The sequence below is a fragment of the Grammomys surdaster genome, unplaced genomic scaffold (assembly GCF_004785775.1).
Source record: "Grammomys surdaster isolate TR1022 unplaced genomic scaffold, NIH_TR_1.0 317460, whole genome shotgun sequence".
Classification (NCBI taxonomy): Eukaryota; Metazoa; Chordata; class Mammalia; order Rodentia; family Muridae; genus Grammomys; species Grammomys surdaster.
This window is the reverse complement of record NW_021626775.1, coordinates 1-21,618: the sequence shown is the minus strand read 5'-3', so window position 1 is coordinate 21,618 and position 21,618 is coordinate 1. Positions and strand designations below refer to the sequence as shown.

Genomic DNA, 21,618 nt, shown 5'->3' with positions numbered 1-21,618 from the left:
TGTGTGTGTGTTTGTGTGTGCACGCATCTGCTAAGTAAATTGAGTGGTAGAGGGCAGTAGTGTCCTATAAAAGGACAGTATCCACATGAGCTGCTTCTGACATTGTCCTGAGTCCTCTTAGGCCCAGAGTGCATGCTAGCATATGATTAGTATCTATGAGGCTTCTCCTAATGCAGCCCTTGCTGTTAGCAGACAGAACTACACTGTAGTTTTCCTTCTCTATGCCCACTGCTGGTCTCTAGTGCTGCCAAAGTGAATGGATACCTAAAGAGCTTCCAAGAGGGGCAGGGTGTGTCTGGAGCTGCTTCAGACATCAGGTAGGAGTTTGCTAGAGTTGAGTTCTAGAAGCGAAGCCATGCAAGGAGCTAATTTGTGAGTTCCAAATCGAAAGTTAGAGGTTAAATAATTCCTAAATACAGACAGAGTGTTGATCATCATTGGGATACAATATCCACATCAACAACACAGAACATAAGCTCTGGTTTACTTATTTTTAAAGAACTCATAATTTGTATGTTAAAAATACATTTCAAACCTAAAACTGATCTGTTATATTTGTCTCAGTTCATAAAATAATTTGCTCTCCTCTTTTTTGTGAAAATAAGTTTTCTAATAAGACAACAGAAAAGTTAAATAGATTAAAGTGGAGGCAGCACTACTGGCCTGGTGATCCTATTAATTATCATTCTGTAGACTTTAGAGGTTATATGACTCTGCTGTACTAATACAAACTCAGGAGATGTCCACAGTGAAGCTGAAGGAGGTCTCAGATGTGTATTTCCCCATGGTTAGAAATGTGTCTGACATACAATAAACATTCAGTAAGTGCAAATTATTGCTTTTATTCATATTAAATGTTCCAAGCAACTTAGTAAAGCTGAAAATTAAAAGATGTAACAATTGGAAAGTGAAACACTCTGCTTCTTACACATCTAGCATGTATTATAATGAGAGGCAAAGGGTGTTCCTCTCCCTTTGTGTTTTATAGCCTAGTAGAGACACTACCTAGAAACATAGTGCGTACAGATATATTGGGGTGCTCCTTGTCAGTTTATATGTGCGTATGTAGTATCTTCCTAAAGGTATGAATTTGATTTTCAGCAATACTTCAATTTGGATTATACAGCTTAATTTCTTTTTACTTAGTTTTAAAATAGAATGTTACAATAACTTGGTGTTGTTTTATTAAGACAGCTTCTTCTCTCCTTTTCCTTATTCTTCTTGCATTCTTTTTTCTCCCTCATGGCTTTTAGCGTTGGCTAACCACTTGTTCCTCAGCACTGACTATCTGTGGGGAGTAATTATAATTAGATTTCTTTTTAAGAAAACCGCTTAGCAAAGGCATTTATACAAATTCTTCTTTCATGTATGAGTGTGTCTCTAGATTTTTAGTTTGGTCAAAGTATGTATTTTGCAAAAACATACACCATCCTAATGTCTTTGTAGCTGAAGGAGGCTGTCCAGATACCACTTTCATCGAAGATGCAGTGCACGTTCTTCTAAAAACTCGGCGAATCCTCAAGTGTTCTTATCCATATGGATTTTTCTTAGAACCTAAAAGCACAAAGAAAGAAATTTTTGAACTAATGCAAGTAAGATGCCATTTTAAATTGTTTTGGCTTTATGAGTAGTAAAACACTTTTGTTTTTATTTTTAAATGGCTTTAAATAAAGAAAAATTACCCTTAATGAACTAAAAATTTTCTTTGTGTTTAAATTTGTCAGCATGAGTTTAAGTGAGTTCTGAGCTGTGCAACATTTCTACATCATTAGTTTATTTCAAACTGGTCAAATGTGGCCTATTTCTTAATATATAAAAATGGAGGCTTTATCTTAGGAAATGAAACAAACTATATTGCATATTTGAATAGAAAGTTCACCTTCTCATTTTATTTCAAAAGTACAATTCAGAAAGTTACATATTTAAAACAGAGACCCTGACATTAGTCACTGGCCTCACCGGCCTCACAGAACTACTCCTAGTTGGAAGCCACAATTTCCTCCTTGCTATTTTCATTTTACACTTTTAAGCTGCCCTCTATTGATTTATAATCTACATTTTTTCAAGGTCATGATAGTCTTGCTTTGTCTTAGAATCCTTCAGCATTTATACACAGCCTGCATCCCAGCAGCTGTGTACTAGCTTGTGCAGTTCCCCTACTGGACTGGACTGTTTTGTTTTGTTTTCAACGAAGACAATAACAAATTTCTTCCAAGTGGTAACTTACTCCACTACTGGGTGATTTGTACCCGCTGCCTTCTTATAAGTGTCTATCAAATAAATGTTGTCTTCTTGCATTTTTGATGACTTAAACTGTCATCTTTTTATAACGTAAAAATCATCCAAAAATTATTTAAAAATTTAATTTCTGACCTCAAAAGAATTTGACTTGACTAAGAAGCCAGCTGTGCTTTGTATGCGTTTACTAACCCATTCAGCTTGTGACTCTTGTTCTCCTTCTTTCTATAGACAGACCTAGAAATGGTCACTGAAGACCTTGCCCAAAAAGTCAATAGGCCTTATCTTCGTACACCTCGACACAAGATCATCAGGGCAGCATGCCTTGTGCAGCAGAAAAGGCAAGAATTCCTGGCGTCTGTCGCTCGTGGGGTTGCTCCTGCAGACTCACCAGATGCTCCCAGGCGCAGGTAAAGTTTGTGCACTGCAGAAACCTCACTGGCTTGAGCCTCTAGTGGCAGGACTTTTTTTTATTTAGCTAGCATTTATATTCTCAGAAGTTACTTATACCTACAATATGGATAGCTGATCAAAAATGTGTTAAATCCTTTCTGATGATGTTCTTCCTAATACAAAAAAATTTTTCAGAATGGTTGTCTGTCTGATGTTGTGTAACTCTCCAAACTAAATTAGGTCACTTCTCACACACCAGAACTCACAATCCAGAGAATTCTGACGTGTCAGATTAATTATGTAGTGACTTGACAGTGATACTCAGAAGAAACACCTTAGGACACAGAATTGGTAACTTTGCCAACTTGCTGTGCTCATGTTGTATTTTGATACTATGAAATTACAAGGAAATAAGAAGCCAACTATTTGTAAGGCTACTTAAGTGATCTGAATTAGTCCTCTAAAAGTTGGCTTGCTTGTTTTTTCTCACATCGTAATTTTACTGCTTCTACCACAATAAATTGAAGCATTTTTCTTATAATTATAACATTAAAAGTCAAGTGTCTTTGTTTTTACATAAATATATGTAGATAAATTTCTTTTATGCTTATGAAATTAAAATGAAAGCAGTCAGAACACTTTTATATATCACAATTATTTTTATTTTCTCCATCATTTTTTACACATATAAAGCAATTTAAAATTTCAAAAATACTGGAAGTAATTATATTTTAATATTTGGATCTTTGGGTCTATGGAGTTTATCATGGATATCCTGTACTTTATGGCTAATGTCCACTTATAAGTGAGTACATGCCATTCATGTCCTTTTTGGGTCTATGTTACCTCACTCAGGATGATATTCTCAAGCTCCATCCATTTGCCTGCAAAATTCATGATGTCTTTGTTTTTAATAGTTGAATAGTATTTCATTGTGTAGATGTCCACATTTTCTTCATCCATTTGTCAGTTGAGGGGCATCTAGGTTGTTTCAAGTTTCTGGCTATTGCTGATAAAGCTGCTATGAACATAGTTGAGTCAGAGTTTTTGTGGGATCGTGGACCATCTTTTGGGTATATGCCCAGGAGTAGTATAGCTAGGGCAGTAAATGAGATGTAAAGTGAATAAATAAAATTTAAAAAAAATAGTTAGATATAGATTGGTCTGGCAGGTTATAAGCAGATAATCATTAAAGGTAATATCCAAAGGGTAAGGGTCTGGTTGTATACTTGCAGTACTGATAATGAATCAAACAGTATGTTTAATTTCTTTGTAGCTTTGCCGGTGGAACATGGGATTGGGAATATTTAGGATTTGCATCACCTGAGGTAATTGTTTTTCTGGGGTTTGGGTTGTCTTCATGGTTTTTTTCTTCATGCAATCCTGCTTGCATTTGCACCCTAGCCTATTCTAAATCCTCTGAGGCCAATGATGCTATCTCTCCCCTTTGTAGCAACAATGCCCTCTGCAGGTCCTGCATGCAGCTCTCTTGTATTGGAGTCTACTAGTGCATTCCCCATTCAGTGCTATTACTTACTAAATAGAATTTAGTCAGATTGACAGCATGAATTTTTGGAACATGTCTTCTAGTTTGTAATAGAGATTTAAATTATATTTATTAGAAATGTGTAATTGTAATGTTCTTTTAATCTAAACACATTAAGTTTCTTGAGGTTACTGCCACAACCTGAGGTGAATTTCTTGTCATTGTTTTCCAAGGTAGAAAGCCTCACAGGAGTGGTGTCTGTGTAGAGATGCTTTCTTGCTTTCTGCTGCCCTTGAGACTTACAAGATTCTGCCCTGTTTTTATTAATAAACCTGGTGTACAGCACAGGGGGTGAGGGGGTGCAGTGGAGGAGGGGGAGTCCAGACCAGGTTTTTCTATGGAGCCCTGGCTGTCCTGGAACTCCCTCTGCAGACCAAGCTGGCCTCTAACACAGCGATCTGCCTGCCTCTGCCTCCTGAGTGCTGGGAATGTATGCACGCACCAGCACAGCTGGTTTGATAAAAGAACATATGGACACTGTAGAGCAGTGGATATTCTAAGACCCAGCAAAAACCTCAGTCTGCAGCTGTTTTCTCATATTTAAATTGCCATGGCCACTGTTGTAGCTGATTTTAAAATAGTTTTAACAATTATTTTAATTTCTCTTTCCTTTGTGCTTTATAAAATGGCATTTGATATCCTTTAATTCTTATAAAGAAGAGGACAGATGGTGAAACTTTTGCTGATCTTTGTGTTTTGAAACTGAAAAACCATGAAAGTAATGACTACCAGGAATGCCTATGGCTTGTTTAAATCAGCTGCTGTCTCATCTCAGCTGCTGCTGCTGCTTCAATCACCTAGAGGCTTGGTAATTTAGATATATGCAAGAAATAGTGACAGGAGTTTGTGCTTGAAGAATATAAGGCAATTTAAACACACTTGAAGTTTAAATAATTAATATGTAATAAATAACAGTATATTTATAATAAAATAATTCTTATAAAACAAATTATTCTTTAATTTACTGATTCTGGGCTTACTATTTTGGTATCACATCATTACAGTTTAGGGGATGTGGAAATTTTCTACCTTAAGAAATAAACTTTATTCTTTAAGTCATTAACATAATTTAGCAAAGAATAAAGCCTTTCTCAGTTCACAGTTGTTTATGTGTTGTCTTGCAGTTTTGACTTAGAGTCCTAACATCTTTGGGCTTATTAGCATATATAACTGTGTCCTTTTTTAAATATTTCTCTTTAATCTTTTTTTTATAGTCCAGTCATTATCCCCCTCCTGGTCTGCCCTTCGATAGTTCCTCATCCCATTCCTCTCTCTCCCCCCCCCCAACCCCGTCTCTAAGAGGATGTCCCTACCCCCTACCTACTCCCCACCTTGCCAAGCCTCCCAGTCCCTAGGACCTCAAGTCTCTCAAAGGTTAAATTAGGTGCATCTTTTCTGAGTCCAGACTCTGGCAGCCCTCTGCTGTGTATGTGGGGGAAAGGGGCTCAGATCAGCTGGTGTGTGCTGCCCGGTTGATGGTTCAGTGTCTGAGAGATCTCAGGGGTCCAGGTTAGATGAGACTGCTGGTCTCCCTATGGGAAGAATTGTGTTGGAATGTTGATGGGATTGCATTGAATATGTAGATTGCTTTTGGTAGGATGGCCATTTTTACTATGTTAATCTTACCAATCCATGAGGTCTTCTTCAGTTTCTTTCTTGAGAGAGTTCTTGTCATACAGATCTTTCACTTGTTTGGTTAGAGTTATTTTACATTATTTGTGACTATTGTGAAGGGTGTTATTACCCTATTTTCTTTTTCAGCCCGTTTATCATTTGTATAAAAGGAAGCTACTTACTTATTTAATTTTATATCCAGCCAATTTGCTGAAGTTGTGTATCAGCTGTAGAAGGTCTCTGGTAGAATTTTTGGGGTCACTTATGTATACTATCATATCACCTGCAAATAGTGATACCTTGACTTCTTTGCCAATTTGCATCCTTTTGATCTCCTTTTGTTGTTTAATTGCTCTAGCTACTGTATTGAATAGATATGGGAGAGAGTGGGCAGCCTTGTCTAGTCCCTGATTTTAGTGGGATTGCTAAATTAAATTAAATCTCTCCATTTAATTTGATACTGGTCTTTGGTTTGCTGTATATTGCTTTTATTATGTGTAGGTATGGGCCTTGAATTCCTGATCTCTCCAATACTTTTAACATGAAGAGATTGTATTTTGTAAAATTTTTTTCAGCATCTAATCAGATGATCTTATGTTTTTTTATCTTTGAATTTGTTTATAGTGGATTACATTAATGGATTTTCGTATATTGAACCAACCTTGCATCCCTGGAATGAACCCTATTTGATCATGGTGAATGATGGTTTTGATATGTTCTTGGATTCAGTTTGCTAGAATTTTATTGAGTATTTTCATCGATATTCATAAGCAAAGTTGGTCTGAAGTTCCATTTCTTTGTTGAGTCTTTGTGTGGTTTAGGTATCAGAGTAACTGTGACTTCATAGAATGATTCTATTTTGTGGAATAGTTTGAGGAGTGTTGGTATTAGCTCTTCTTTGAAGGTCTGGTAGAATTCAGCACTAAAACCATCTAGTCCTGGGCTGTTTGTTTGGGAGGTTTTTAATGACTTCGTCTATTTCCTTAGGGGATATGGGCCTGTTTAGATAATTTATCTGCTCTTGATTTAACTTTGGCAATCGTAGTATTTGTCTAGAAAATCATCCATTTCATCTAGATTTTCCAGTTTTGTTGAGTATAGGTTTTTGTAGTAGGATCTGATGATTTTTTGAATTTCCTCAGTTCCTGTTGTTATGTCTCCCTTTTCATTTCTGATTTTAATTTGGATACTGCCTCTGTGTCCTTTAGTTAGTTTGGCTAGGGCTTGATTTATTTTATTGATTTTTCTCAAAGAACCAGTTTTTGGTTTTGTTGATTCTATATATCATTCTCTTTGTTTCTATTTGGTTGATTTCAGCCCTGAGTTTGACTATTTCCTGCCATCTGCTCCTCTTTGGTACATGTGTTTGCAATTTTTTTTGTTCTAGGCCTTTCAGGTGTGCTGTTAAGTTGCTAGTGTAGGATCTCTCCAATTTCTTTAAGAGAGCACTTAGTGCTATGAGTTTTCCTCTTAGTACTGCTTTCATTGTGTCCCATAAGTTTGTGTATGCTATGTCTTTCTATGGCTGGCAGAGTAACATACATCAGTAACACAGCACTAGGAAAGCAGAGTCAGGGAGATCACCATAAGTTTGAGGCCAACCTGGTCTACATAGCAGGTTTAGTACCAACTGGGGCTACCTAGTAAGGCTCTTGCTTCAAAAAAGTATTTGACAAAAATAATTTGCTTTTTAAAATGTATACTAAATACTTGTCTAAAAACTTAGCACAAATTGAAACTTTCAAATTCTGTATATTTAACCATCTCAAGTACTACCAATATTAAATATTTTTAAATTAGTTCTTTGCCTTAGATTAGAATACAGGAAATGACATGATGTTGTCAAATACCAAAGATTTTAAGGTTGAGTTTACATTTTTTCACTGAAGTTAATTTTGTCATGGTCTCTCTAAACTGATTGGTGGAATCTGTGGCAGGCATGAACATGTGTTTTCTATTGCTTTTAAAATGGTGGGCCTAATGCAAAGAGCATAATCTTGAAACAAAGCATCTTACAGCATTCCCTGTGACCTCATAGGGTTTCTCTTGTTTTCTTCATCTTCTCTTGACCTTATTATTCTCACACCATCGGAAGCATCCTGTCCCTTCACGTGCTCACTTGAAAATCTAAGGATTCCTTGGCAATTTTCAGACAGTTTTTTGATTAAAAAATATTCTGAGCATGTTGCACCCTGTCAGAATGACACTCGGGGTTTTCTGTGGGAATAGCTAGAAACAGAACAAGTTTTCTTTCTCAAATGGCAAATAATCAGTAGAAGTTTATGTACTCAGAATAGCTTTGCACTGCATTGGGTCTTCTAGAAGTTAAGCATGTGCTCCTTAAGAATGAGCCTTTCGTTGAGGTAAATTCCCCTTCTGTCTTTGCCTTTAAAAATGTGATGTCTGCACTAATCCTGTGAGCCATGATAACACAACAGTGTCAAGCATCCATCCCCAGGAAAAACACAACAGTGTCAAGGATCCATCCCCAGGAAAAGAGGAAATGATGCCCCAGCTCGGGGTGGGGGGGGAGGGAATGTTAAAGAACCTGTGTGATGCAGCAGGGCACTTCACTTACTGACTTGTAGCTAAACAGATGCTGAAGCTTAAAGACAGCTAAGGATGGGGTAGAGCTGGAGCTCAGTGGCAGGGTCTGCTTGGGTTAGGGTTAGGCTTAGGCTTAGGCTTAGGTTTAGGCTTAGGCTTAGGCTTAGGCTTAGGCTTAGGCTTAGGCTTAGGCTTAGGCTTAGGCTTAGGCTTAGGCTTAGGCCCTGTGTTCAATTTCCAACCACACAGATAGGTTAAATTAGGATGGAAGGATGGATGGATGGATGGATGGATGGATGGATGGATGGATGGACAAACAGGATTAGATTGATAAAGATAGAGAGATTGATTTGTCCAGATCAGTAAAGTGTGAAAGTTTTATAATATATAACCTGATTCCTCTTACTTCTGGTACTTTTGCCATAAGTAACTGGGTTTATCCTTGCCCAAGCGAGAATTCTCAAATTTAACCTTGAAAGATTCAACCATGATTCTCAAAAGTCTGCTGCCATACATCCTGGCCTCTCTTTGACTCTCACTTCCTGTTACTGAAATCTGTAGGAGATACTCTGAGATCATAGCCTTTGGTAGTAACAAACCTACTGTAAACTATTACCACAAATGTAAATCAAACATACAGACACCTATTTTAGTCTGTCTCCTTCCAAATGCTAAGTTGTAAATACTCTGTGTTGCAGTAGAACTGGGCACTGGCTGAGAAAGGGGAACTCTGTGTGCATTTGAAAGCCAGTGTGTAACGGGCTTCGTTCAGCAAGTCTTTTGACTTTTGAGTTGATATGTAGTAGTCACAAAGGCAGCTCAGTTGTCTGGCAAGTACGGAGCAGTGTGTCTGTCATCTGGGTTTTCTGCCATTTTTCTGCTTCTGTTCCCCCTTCCTGTCCCTCCCCACACATACTTCTTTAAAAACTAGACCCCCAGAGAGCCTAACATCTAGGAAGATGGTTGTGGTACAAATTGTAATTTTTACATAACAAGACCATGGAAGTAGCAGTTATATCTAGCTCTGGAGCTTACAATTATCCCTAGTAGCACCTGTGACTACTAGAAATCTTGTATTTTGCTTTCTTCTTTATTTCTTTTGCTTGGCTAAACTTGAAGTTTCCTTTTCTAAAGCAAGTAATTTTATAGTATGTATATAAAATCACACTTTTTTTTCTCCTAAAGAAAGTGTGTTTAGTTTTAGTTGCATTTTTACAATTTGCATGCTCTCCTGTATTTTATAACCTTTGGTTTATGCAGGAATATGCTGAATTTCAGTATCGGAGGAGGCACAGACAGCAGCGCCGTCGAGGAGATGTGCATAGCCTGCTCAGTAATCCTACAGACCCCGATGAACCAAGCGAAAGCACTTTCGGTGAGCTCCTGGGACAATGGGTGTCATTTTTTTCTCTTAATCTTTTGAGTTTATTTTTAAAACTATCAGTTGTCAGTGTTTGTGAATTTGCAGTTTGGGTTTACCATAGATGTAGAGATGCCTCTATTGTCTAAAAGAAAAGCAAAGCAGGGAGTTAGTGACTGAAGTAGGGATGTCCCAGGGTATTACACCCATCTCTGCTGTGTCATTTAAATCAAGGCACTGACCATCTCCATCTTCACTTACCTTAAAGTCAGTATCATTATGTTATGCTTGGAACATTTTCTCTGCATTCAAAAACAAGGTACGAGGCATCCTACCAGATTAGAATGCAATAAGTAAAAGACTCTTGTGCCCCAGGGTATCAGAGCCTTACCTTTCCCAGAGCCAGTCTTAAAAACAGGACTATTTTAATTATTTGACTTTTAAGTGTTAAGTTTTTCATTAAACATGCCTAGACTGTAATATCAGGATCAATTGGCCTACAGATTGGTTCTTGAGGCTATTACAGTTCCAGAACTCTTTAATGTTATGAAATCTGAAGACACAAACACTGCCATTCATTGTGACTTAGGAAAGAGGGCTGGGTAGTAGACCGAGAATTACTGAAAGCTGTAGAGACGCGGCTTTGAGATGGTCGTACTAGATAGCTGCTGTTGCTTACTGTCACACAGTCCTGCTGAAAATGCAAGAAACGAGAGGGACGTGGATGCGAAGCTGTGCTTCCCCAGGAACTGAAAGAAAGGCTCTCAGTTTATAGGTGCATGGAGACAACTGAATTGTCTGTGGTGCCACTTGTTTTCAAACAGATCTACCAGAGGGGGGCAGCAGCCGCAGGCCTGGTGCATCCGTGGTAAGCTCTGCATCTATGAGTGTTCTGCACAGCTCTTCCCTGCGTGACTACAGCCCTGCCAGTCATTCTGCAAACCAGGACTCTCTTCAGGTAGTCTCGGCAGCCGGCAGCAGCCGGTGCCATGCCTCTGCTCCTCTGCCCTGTGCTTTCTTTCGCTGGTCTCCTTGTTCTTTCTGGGGTAGAAGTCTTGTTTCAAGGATAGGGTACAAATGGGTTCTGGTATTTCATATTTATAAGGCAAGGAGAAAATTGTAAGATTTAAATATGTAAAATAACTTGTAGAATTAAAAGTAGTTGTATTATCTGATAAAAGAAGACAGATAAATGTGATTGGATTTTTTAAAGTGGTTATACTTTCTGTCACCTCAGGCTCTGAGTTCCTTGGATGAAGATGATCCCAACATACTCCTTGCCATACAATTGTCACTGCAAGAGTCTGGGCTGGCCATCGATGAAGAAACCAGAGACTTCCTTAGCAGTGAAGCATCCCTAGGAGCCATAGGCACATCTTTACCTTCCCGACTGGACTCTGTGACTCGGAGCACAGATAGTCCTCGGGCTGCGCTGAGCAGCTCTGAGCTGCTGGAACTTGGTGACAGCCTCATGAGACTAGGAGCAGACAGTGACCCGTTTTCAACTGACACTTTGAGTTCACGCCCTCTCAGTGAGACAAGAAGTGATTTTTGTCCCTCTTCCAGTGACCTTGACTCAGCTGGCCAGGACCCCAGTGCCAATGACAATCTTCTTGGCAATATTATGGCTTGGTTTCATGACATGAACCCTCAGAGTATCGCCCTGATTCCTCCAGCAGTAACCACAGAGACGAGTGCTGAGCCTCATCCTCCCTGTTCAAGAGATGGGTCTGAAGGTGTGAGGGACATGGAGCTGGTGCCGCCAGAAGACTCAGTGTCCAAAGATGCTGCTGATCATGAAGGGAAAAGAACCCAGATGGGAGAAAATCCTCTGGAAGAGAATACTCTGGCCGGGGAAGAGTTGTCTCAAGCTGGTGACAGTAGTAATGAGGCAGTGAGCAGGGGGGACGGGCCAGATGGTGTCAGTCAAACCCCTCAGACCTCAAGCGACTGGCTCGAGCAAGTACATTCAGTATGAATTGCACACATTTGCTCTCCGGGTGAATCATAGTACAGGGGTCTGGGAGGTGGAGTATGCTTTAGAGAGACTTTAATGCACTTAATTTGAACTCGGTTATAAACCACTGATGTTAGAGTTGAATGCAGAGGGGTTCCCTCAGATGATAGCTGCAGTGTCAAGTTTAACCTTACAGGGAATTTCTTTTGTGTCTATCCCCCTTTTTAGTGTCAAAAAAGAGCAGGAGAAAACACATGGAATGAATGGGTTGACACCCACATTCTAAGAGAATGCAGCGCTCTGTCTAGCCTAGAGTTGGCAGTACTTAAGTTGACCATTTCAATCAAAAGCTTCCTCTTTATTCCTTACATGGCTTCCTCTTTTTCATAGAAATGAAGAGGTTTTTTTTATTGTAGAAGTTGGGCCAGACAGTTCTGATCACGTGTCTTCAGTGTCTGTCTCATCTCCAGGGGCCTTCTTCCCTCCTGTTGTCCAAGCAGTGTGAGCTGAGGTGTCCGTGCTGCTTTTAGTGCTGCATCTACCAGTGTGAGTAGTTTCTGTTTCACATGATGAAAGATTCCTTCTCATGTCTCTTCACAGTCCAATTGTGCCAAACTCTGACTCATGCGCTGACTGACAGGGCGGGTAGGTGTGCTGCTTCCTGGTGTGCTCCAGGGCAGTGTCAGTGTGCTCGGGAGTAAAAGGTGCCACCCGGTAACAGTAACTGTCCAGAAATTAATGGGCTTTTGTTGCCATGGAGACTGCATTTAAATAAATGTAGCCTGTAGCTTAAGTAAACTAAAGCTAATGCTGCTGTTAAAACAGTTTATTTTAATATTAAAATACAGTTGATTAGCAACAGCGGTGCTGTATTTAAGAGACACTTTATTGGAAGTGCAATCATAGTTCTTTGTTTTCACAGTTTTACAGTGCATTCTAATTACTAACGGGTGCAATTACTTTTAATGGTGTTTTATAACATAGAAAAACTGGAGTTTTCATGAGTTACAGTAAATCCCACAGTTATTAAAAAATTCAATACAACATCCTACACAACATGTTACCGTGCCTTTGCCTAACCTAAACGGATAGTTGCCAGTTAAGTAAGTCAGTAATTCCAATCTCAATGTCTTTCTGAAGTAACTATGCTATGAATTGCAAAGACCTCCATGAAACCACCCATGGCCTTGCTTTTACAGTAACTATGACAACTAAGTGTTCAGTTCGTTTGCCTAGATAGCAAATGCTACTGTGTTTGTTCTCTTGCGCAATACTCATTTGCTGTTTGATCACTGTTTAGTATTGAAAACTCAGCCTCCTAGTTATCAGTGTCCTACTGTGAAGAAATACTGGTCTTAGTTGTAATTACGATACAGTGGTCCAGTGTGTAATTAAACTAGAGTAAACTGTTGGAATGGCTCTTGTACTTACATTATTGAAGCTAGCATAACATAAGCAACATAGATCCAAGGAGTGCTCCTGGAGTGCTTTGCCACATTGTTACCAGAAACCAAAATCTCTATGCTAAGTGTGTACAGGGAAGTCCTCGGCCAAGTGAAAGATTGTCTTTAATATTGGTATCCACAACTATCACTTTTCATTACCTCTTTTTCAAACTTTGTTTTTGAAATATTCATGTACTTTGATTTCATCTGGCCAAGAAGACATTGTACTTGAGGATTTAATTGGTAATTGTTCATGGATATCAAGAGTCCCAATGGGTTTTTTTTCTCCAGTTATCACGACATTGATATGAATCCCTATTAAAGTTAGTGGGGGGAAATGCTAACTTTGTCTACAGTGTATTACTGTATATTAAACTAAAATAGTCCATTAAAGGATTTTTTATTTGGATTAAAAATATGAATACCTTAAAACTTCTAGACCAGGCTGTAACTTTTCCAGTAGAAAGCACTTGCATCCCTAGAGGGATCTAGCACAGCCGTGGGGGGGAGAGTGAGTACCCAGTGGCTAGGAGGGGGATTCCTGTGGAGGAGGTGTATATACATGCAGAGGAGGGGTGCCTGCAGAGATCCATGGGTGCGGGGCTCCTGTTCCTTCACCTTGTGCAGTGCCTGTTATGATGTGCTGGGTTCCTGAGTGTGAAAAACTAGGGTTATCCAGTTTGTATTTCCTTGGTACATATTTTAAAAACAACACAGTCGTTGACTTTCCAATTCAGTAATAAAGTTTGGCAAAGCCTATTTTGTAAACAAGTTAATTTTATAATGTAAAAAAAGTTAATCTAATCTTGACTTGTTATTTGCACTTTCATAGTCTATACTTGATACATTCCCACTTTATATACAGTAGGATTCTACAGACCTGTAGATGTTTGGCCAAATGAATGCTGTTAATAATATGTAAAATTCTTTGATTAAACATTTATTACTTAAACTATTTCCATTTTGTCTCATTAAATTATAAATTTCATTTAAAACTAATTAGGAAGCAAATCTTGCTTTATATTAAATACCCTCCAATATGACAGTATTAATTTGGTTCTGTTATGTAATTGAATAGTGCCTAATATTTTTACAGTAGCCCATTTGCTGAAAATTGTATACCCCAGAGGTAAATTTGATTTCACTATGACATGTATTAAAATTAAGAAATTTGATAAATCTGATTTCGTTTGATAACAGTATGTTAAAATTATGAATTTAGTGCTCATTTTCATTTCTATAGTTTTATGAGGAATATGTTATGATTTCCTTGGAATCAAACAGAGAAAAAGTAATACAGAACTTCCAGACCTATTTTGTGGAATTGGGAGGAAGAAATGTATGCCATATGAATAAAATGTCATGCTTCTCACCACCTCATTCTCTGCCTTCTGGTGAGCACAGCCCTCGGCAGCCCACCTCAGTGCACACACATCCAGGCCGCTGCGTCCCTCACCATTGCCTTATCTAAGCCTGTCATCATGTGGATCTGAAACAACTTCCAGTGTCCATCCACCTTCCGAGTCCTGCCTCAGTGTGTGGTGCAGCCTCTAGTCTCCTTCTCGTTTTAGACATAGATATCCTTTTGCCTGGCCCTTCAGGAATTGAAACCTGATACTTAATGAAGTTCAGTCATTTAAAAACAATTAGTCTCTCTCCAAAGAATGAAACCTTGAAACACAGGCAAGGGTGGGGTGGGGTGGGGTTGGGGGCTGACCTAGGGAAAGCCTGTTCCTGTGCTAGGCTGTTGCCTTTCTTCTCTGCGTCCAGCCAGTCTGTAACTGTTGGGTCTTCTCTTCAGCCTGCTGCCCTGTCAGTTCCTGTAACCTCCTCAGAGGCAGCAGATGAGGTTTCTAGAGAGGCGGCAGTGGCTCTCACCTAGACGTCCTGTTATTTTAGGAGCAGGTCGGTTTCCAGTTTGTTTTCTCTTTTCCTCAGTATTGGCCATTGACCCTTGCAACAGGTAGTAAAGAAACCCCCACACACACAAAAAGGCTCTTGTGGTATTCACTCAATTCTGCTTATAATTGACAAAGGTAGTTGACAGCCAAGCTTTTGAAGGAATTATTCTTCAGTCTTTGAAACTAATTTGAGAGAGTTGTTAGGCTTTCTGTATCTCCTAGTCTCTTACCTCACTGGGTGCTTCGTGCACGAGTGCTACCCTGCACGAGACATCGGCTCCTAAACAGGTTAAGAGACAAATGCACAAGAGTGGGCAGAAGAGCACAAGATAATAGCTGTGTGAACTCCTTGTCTGCCCACACCTCTGTGTGTTTGAGACTGCTGTGAAACAGTTTCGTTATCCATTCAGATGGTGAGGACACATTACACTGGACTGCCCACAGGACCCCACCTACTCGGGACCTATAGCTTCTCCTTCCCCATTACAGAACATGCTCCAAAAACATGTCCATTTCAGGAGCTGAGGATGTGTCAGCCACCCATAGTGTAGCACAGGAACGCCAGGTCACACTGTCCCTCACTGAGGAGGATGGACCCTGTCCATCTCCTCCCATGTGTCTCCCTCCAATTCATGACCTCTAACTTTTATTCTTAGATGCACACGTATGTAGAATACAATCACTGGCTCCATTTTGTTACATGCAGATGTGTTTAGGGCTGACTGTTCCAGATTGGATAACCTGTTGGGGGCTTATTCCTGGAGAAGAGTGATTTTTCCTCCCTCAGCAGCCATTCTTTGCCTGTAGCTCTTCATCTAAGAAGCCTTGTGAGACTTCGCTTAGCCATGTTGGAATGTCAACTGGAAATATACTCACTTTTGTTGGTTTATTTCTATTATTTTATATGTGTTTTGACTGTATGTATGTATGTATGTATGTATGTATGTATGTGGACCACATGTGGTGCCTGGTGCCCACAGTTTCAAGAAAGTCAAGAAACAAAAGCCCAACCTTAGCTATACCTGCTACGTTTCTCCTTCCTGGTGAGCATAAACTCTCCATCCAGGAACCTGCTCCCACACATCAAGCATTCCTGCCCAAACTTAGGGATGGTTGAGCTAGTTTACAAACTTAAGGAAACAAGTGAGTTTGATTATCCTGATTTGCCAATTGTGAGAATTGAGCTCTGGAAGAGAATCATCTTTTCAGCATCCATAGGATTCAAATTGCAGAAAATCAAACCAAAGCCCTTGTTATAAGACTGACTGAATTCCAGGAAGAATTTAAGTCACAGCCTCCGAGGGAGTCAGTGGTTAAAATGAGGGCATTCGTTGTTAAAGAATGGGATCGTGTAACTTGGTATGGGAATATGTGGGAGGACCCACTGAGGCTGAGAACTTGGAACCCTCAGATTCTCAAGGGTTTACCTCACCTGAGGAAATAGTGTCTCCACCCTCAGCAGAAGATATATTCACACCCCATCCCCTGAAATCTCACCTTTGACTGAGGAAAGAATCCTTCATTGTCTGTTAAACCAGCAGTGACTTTCTCTGAAGGGAATAGCAGACAATACTGATGTCCCTCAGGGCCCACCAATAGTTGCTCTGGATCTATAACTAGACTTAAGGCAAAGCGAGCCTCTAGAGGGGAAATGGAAATTATAGCCGACAATAAAGTGAGCTAGACTACAAAAGAGGTCAATGATTGCAGACACTCAGAGCAGACGTCTAGGGAGTATGTATAGGAATGGGTTGCTGTGGGATAATGGTGGAGAGAACAAAACTGGATCAAATTGAGTTCCTTGATCTGGGTCCACTGAGTGGAGATTCTAGGTTTGATATGGAAAGTCACACACTTTTGTTTTTTTCTTTTAATGCCAGAAGTTTGTGTGAATGGTGGCCTGAAGCATTTGTCAAAAGATGGCCTACTGAAGAACTGGAAATGGCTGTTGTCCCCCTGGCTTAGTATTGATGAAGGGATTTTAAGACTCAGGAAAATTGTAATCCCAGAGTCGGTGCGCTGTGTAAAATCTCATCCTCCATGATGGGAAGGCCCACAAGACATGCCCTTCACTGAGCCTGTAATGGTGACAGTGTTACCAACACATTTGCAGCGCTTTGTGGTTGCCTTTTCCTCGTGCCAGACTTCTACCGGAGACACTGCTCATCGGTTGGATGACTTAAGTGCAGTGGGTTTGACTTGGCCCCAGAGTGGCAGCATTAATCAACAAAGGCAAGATGGCTGTAGTTACTGTAATGGGTGCCACAGACAAAGCATGTTCATAACGGCCTGACCCCAGTGGTTCTCAGCCTTCCTAATGCTGCAACCCTTTCATTCAGTTCCAAGTGGCGTCTCCACATGTGGCCAGACCCCTGGAGACAAAGGAACAGTGGCTCAGTTCCTAAGACCTACAGAAATACTTGTTTTCTGGTGGTCTTGGGCGACTCCTGTGAAAAGGTCATCTGACCCCCAAAGGGATTGCAACCCACAGGAGGAAAACCACTGGCCAGCACAAGGCAAAGCGATTTTTATGGCGGCATGCTTTGTGTGGGCCTTTGGTACTAGCTAATCAACCATGGTGTTTGCAAGCATGAAAAGGAGCCTACTGCATTTTTGTGTTTTTTTTTTTTCTCAAAGAAAAGAAAGGCTCCATTAGACCATGGCAAAAGGGAATCTCAGCCCATGAACCAATTTCTAAACTTGAGCTAGTTTGCAGACCCAGAACCCCTTGAATGAGGAGACAGGTTTTCCTGAGGAAGGACCTTAATAAACCTAAAAGCTTACTGTTAGCCTCGCTCCAGTTCTTCACTATAGGGACTTACAGCCTTTTAACAAAGGTAACTGCGGGATAAACACACTTAGAAGTTGTAATTCTCACATTTGTTCCCTGATCCATGGAAGGAGGGCTATTGTGTCTGGAAAAACTAAATGAGAACCTTTAGAGTTGTCCCTGGTACTCAAAATATAGAGTGAATCAATAACAGTATCACATCCCTGAGGAGCTGCAGAAATTAATGCCACCATCAAGGACATGAAAGATGCAGGGGTGTGGTTCTCACCACATCTTCCTTTAACTCTCCTATCTGGCCATTGCGGAAGACTGATGGATCATGGAGAATGACACTTGACTATCGAAAATTCAGTCAGAGAGTGACTCCAGTTACACCTTCTATACAAGATGTGGTGTCCTTGCTTGAGCAGATTAACACATCTCCTGGTACATGGTACACAGCCATTGATCTGGCAAATGCCTTTTTTCTTGGTACCTGTCCATAAAGACCACTGGATGAAATTTGCTTTCAGTTGGCAAAGCCTGTAGTATACCTTTACCGTTAATATGTATCCCTCGAGGGACATTAACTCTTCTGCTGTGTCATAACTTAGTTTGAAGGGATCTTGATTGTCTCTTCCACAAAATATCTCACTGGTTCACTATCTTAATATTACAATGATTGAACTAAGTGAACAGGAGATAGAAACCACTTTGGTAACCCAGATGAATATCCAAGGATGGAAAATAAAACCCAAGCTGGGTATTATCCGATCCACTAATTCATAAAGTAGGATATGCACAGCAGTGACCTATTATCAAATGGATATGATATATGCGTGATTGAACCTGAGGAAGTCCTGAAGGCACAACAAGTTACATGAAGTTGCCTAAGTGCCTATGGTTTCTACTTCTGTTACAATGCCATCTGCTGTCAAGCATGCTCCTGCAACCTCTTCAGGTGTGCCAAGATCGACTGACTGACTAGTCAATGCGAAGACTAGTGCCTAGTTTACTGATGATGCTGTACATTATTCAGGCAGCATCCAGAAGGGGACATCTGGAGTATCACAACCCTTTTCTGGAACAACTATGAAAGACACCACTGAAGGGAAATCATCACAGTGGGCAGTATGCATGGCCATACATTTGGTTTGGAAGGAAAAATGGCCAGATGTGCAAGTGTTCTGTTTCATGGGCCATACCCTAATGTACTGATGGAATGTACAGGGACCTGGAAAGAGCATGATTGTAAAATTGATATGAAAGACATCTGGGGAAGAAGTGTGTGGCTAGATCTCTCCAAATGGACAAAATATGTGACGGTCCTTGTGACCCATGTAAATGTTCATTAAAGGGTGACTTCAGCAGAGGGGGAGTTCAGTGATCAAGTAGATATGATTCTGTGGACAGTCAGCAGCTCTCCTCAGCCATTTCTGTCATGATGCAATGGGCCCGTAAATAAAGTGGCCATGGTGGTAGAGGTGGAGGTTATTCATGAGCTGCTATGCTCCATGTCAAACAACATGGGCTGCCAACCACCAAGGCTGACCTGGCTACAGCTGCTTCTGAGTGCCAGATCTGCCAACAGCAGAGACCCAACACTGAGACCTAGATATAGTACCACTTCCCAGGGTGACCAGCCAGGGACATGGTAGCAAGTCTACTACACTGGATCACTTCCTCTGTAGAAAAGACACCACTTTATCCTTTCTGGAGTAGATACTTATTCTGGTTGTGGATTCGCCTTCCCTGAATGCAAGCTTCTACTAAAACTATCATCTGTGGACTTGCAGAATTTCTCATCCACCGTCATGGTATTCCACACAGTATTGCTTCTGACAAAGGACCTCACTTTACAGCCAGAGAATTGTAACGGTGGGCCCATGATCATAGGATCCACAGGGCTTACTGTTTTTAACCACCATCCTGAAGCATCTGGTCTGATAGATTAAATGGCCTTTTGAAGACACAGTCACAGTACCAATTAGATGGCAGCAGCCTGGAGGACTGGGGCAGAGTTCTCCAGAAGATGATATATGCTTTGAATCAACATCATGTATATGATACCATTTGTGCCATAGTCAGGATCCACAGGTCCAGGAATCAAGGGGGTGGAAAAGGAAAAAGTTCTGTTCATTACTACCCTAGTGACCCACTATAAAAATTGTTGATTCTTATTCCTGTGACGATAAGTTTTGCTGGCCTACGAGTTTTGATTCCAGAGCGGGGAGCACTCCTACCAGGAGCCACAACAGATATTCCATTGAACTGGAAGTTCAGACTTCCCACTCACCACTCTGGGCTTCTGACACCCTTAAGCCAACAGGCTAAGAAAGGAGTAACACTGTTAGGAGGGGTGACTGATCCAGATTACCAAGAGAAACAGATTGTTTCTCTACACTGGAGGTAAGAGTGATTATGTCTGGAGTTCAGGAGATCCTTTAGAGAATCTCTTGGTGCTACCATGATTAAAGTCTATGGGAAACCTAATCCAGGCATGATGACAAAGGGCACAGACACCTAGGAATGAAGATGTGAGTCCCTCCTCCAGGGGAAGAACCAAAACTTGCTAAAGTGCTTGCTGAGGGCAGAGAAAATACTGAATGGGCAGTAGAGGAAGGTAGTTATAAATACCAGATAAGGCCACGTGACCAGTTGCAGACATGAGGATTATAGTTGACATGAGTCTTGTATTTTGTTAAGAATGTGTTTGTACAGATATTTGTGTTTTCTTTCCTTGCTTTCTTTATTGTGTTGTATAACATCTATTAAGAGAATATCAATGGCCAGGCAGTGGTGACGCATGCCTTTAATCCCAGCACTCAGGAAACAGAGCCAGGTGGATCTCTGTGAGTTCGAGACCAGCCTGATCTACAGAGTAAGGTCAAGGACAGCCAAGGCTACACAATAAAACCCTGTTTCAAAACATTATGTTATATGCGTTGGTGTTTTGCCTGAGTGTGTCTGTGTGAAGGTGTTGGATCCTCTGGAACTGGAGTTACAGACAGGTGTGAGCTGCCATGTGTGTGCTGGGAATTGAACCCAGGTCCTCTGGAAGAACAGCCAGTGCTCTTAACCATTGAGCCATCTCTTCAACCACAATGGTTAAATTTTGAGATACCAAATGAACATGCTCCTCAAGGGACATTGCCACCTATTCTAAAATGTATGTTTGTGGTTGTAGTTACATCATGTTAGGCATACTTATGACCTGCTTGAATATGTAATGTGTTTGTGATTTTACATGGATAGTTATATCATCTTAGGTGTAATTATGTCCTGGTTATTGTTCATTTGGACATTAAGCATGAGATAAGGAGGTATGATAGTTTGTCAAGGTGACAAGGAGTGGATGGACTTGTGATGACTATTCTTGGTTGTCAACTTGACTTCATCTGGAATTTACAAAAACCTAAATGGCTAGGCACACTTGTGAGAGATCTTTTTTTTTTCTGAATTAAACCATTCAAAGTGAGATAACCCATTTTTAATCTGCATCTTTTGAGGTGGGAAGACCCACCTTTAATCTGGGCCACACCTTCTGCTAGCAGCCTGTGTAAAGGACATGGAAGAAGGAAGAATTCATCTTTACTTTCTTGCTTTCATGGGTGAGTCTGTTCTCCACTGGCAGGAATTACAGCCTACTTCTTCAGGATTCTGACTTACTAAAGACAGCTGAGACATCCAGCTCTGTGGAGTGAAAAACTTATGCATTTTTGGACCTTCTGTTGGAAGACAGCTATTATTGGACTAGCTTGGACTACAGCTTTTAAGTCATCCAGATATACGTGGATGGAGAGAGAGAGAGAGAGAGAGAGAGAGAGAGAGAGAGAGAGAGAGAGAG

General features: G+C 40.5%; 1 protein-coding gene across 1 annotated transcript; it reads left to right on the top strand.

Annotated features, from left to right (window-relative positions):
• Positions 1 to 1,384: 1,384 nt before the first annotated feature.
• On the top strand, positions 1,385 to 13,066 carry LOC114616353 (ankyrin repeat and IBR domain-containing protein 1-like; the record flags this gene model as incomplete). Its single annotated transcript, XM_028761836.1, has 6 exons — positions 1,385 to 1,592; positions 2,470 to 2,648; positions 3,908 to 3,959; positions 9,599 to 9,713; positions 10,523 to 10,656; positions 10,936 to 13,066. Coding segments are annotated over 6 exons (1,429 nt in total), but the record flags the coding sequence as incomplete, so codon positions are not given.
• Between the last annotated feature and the right edge of the window lie 8,552 nt (positions 13,067 to 21,618).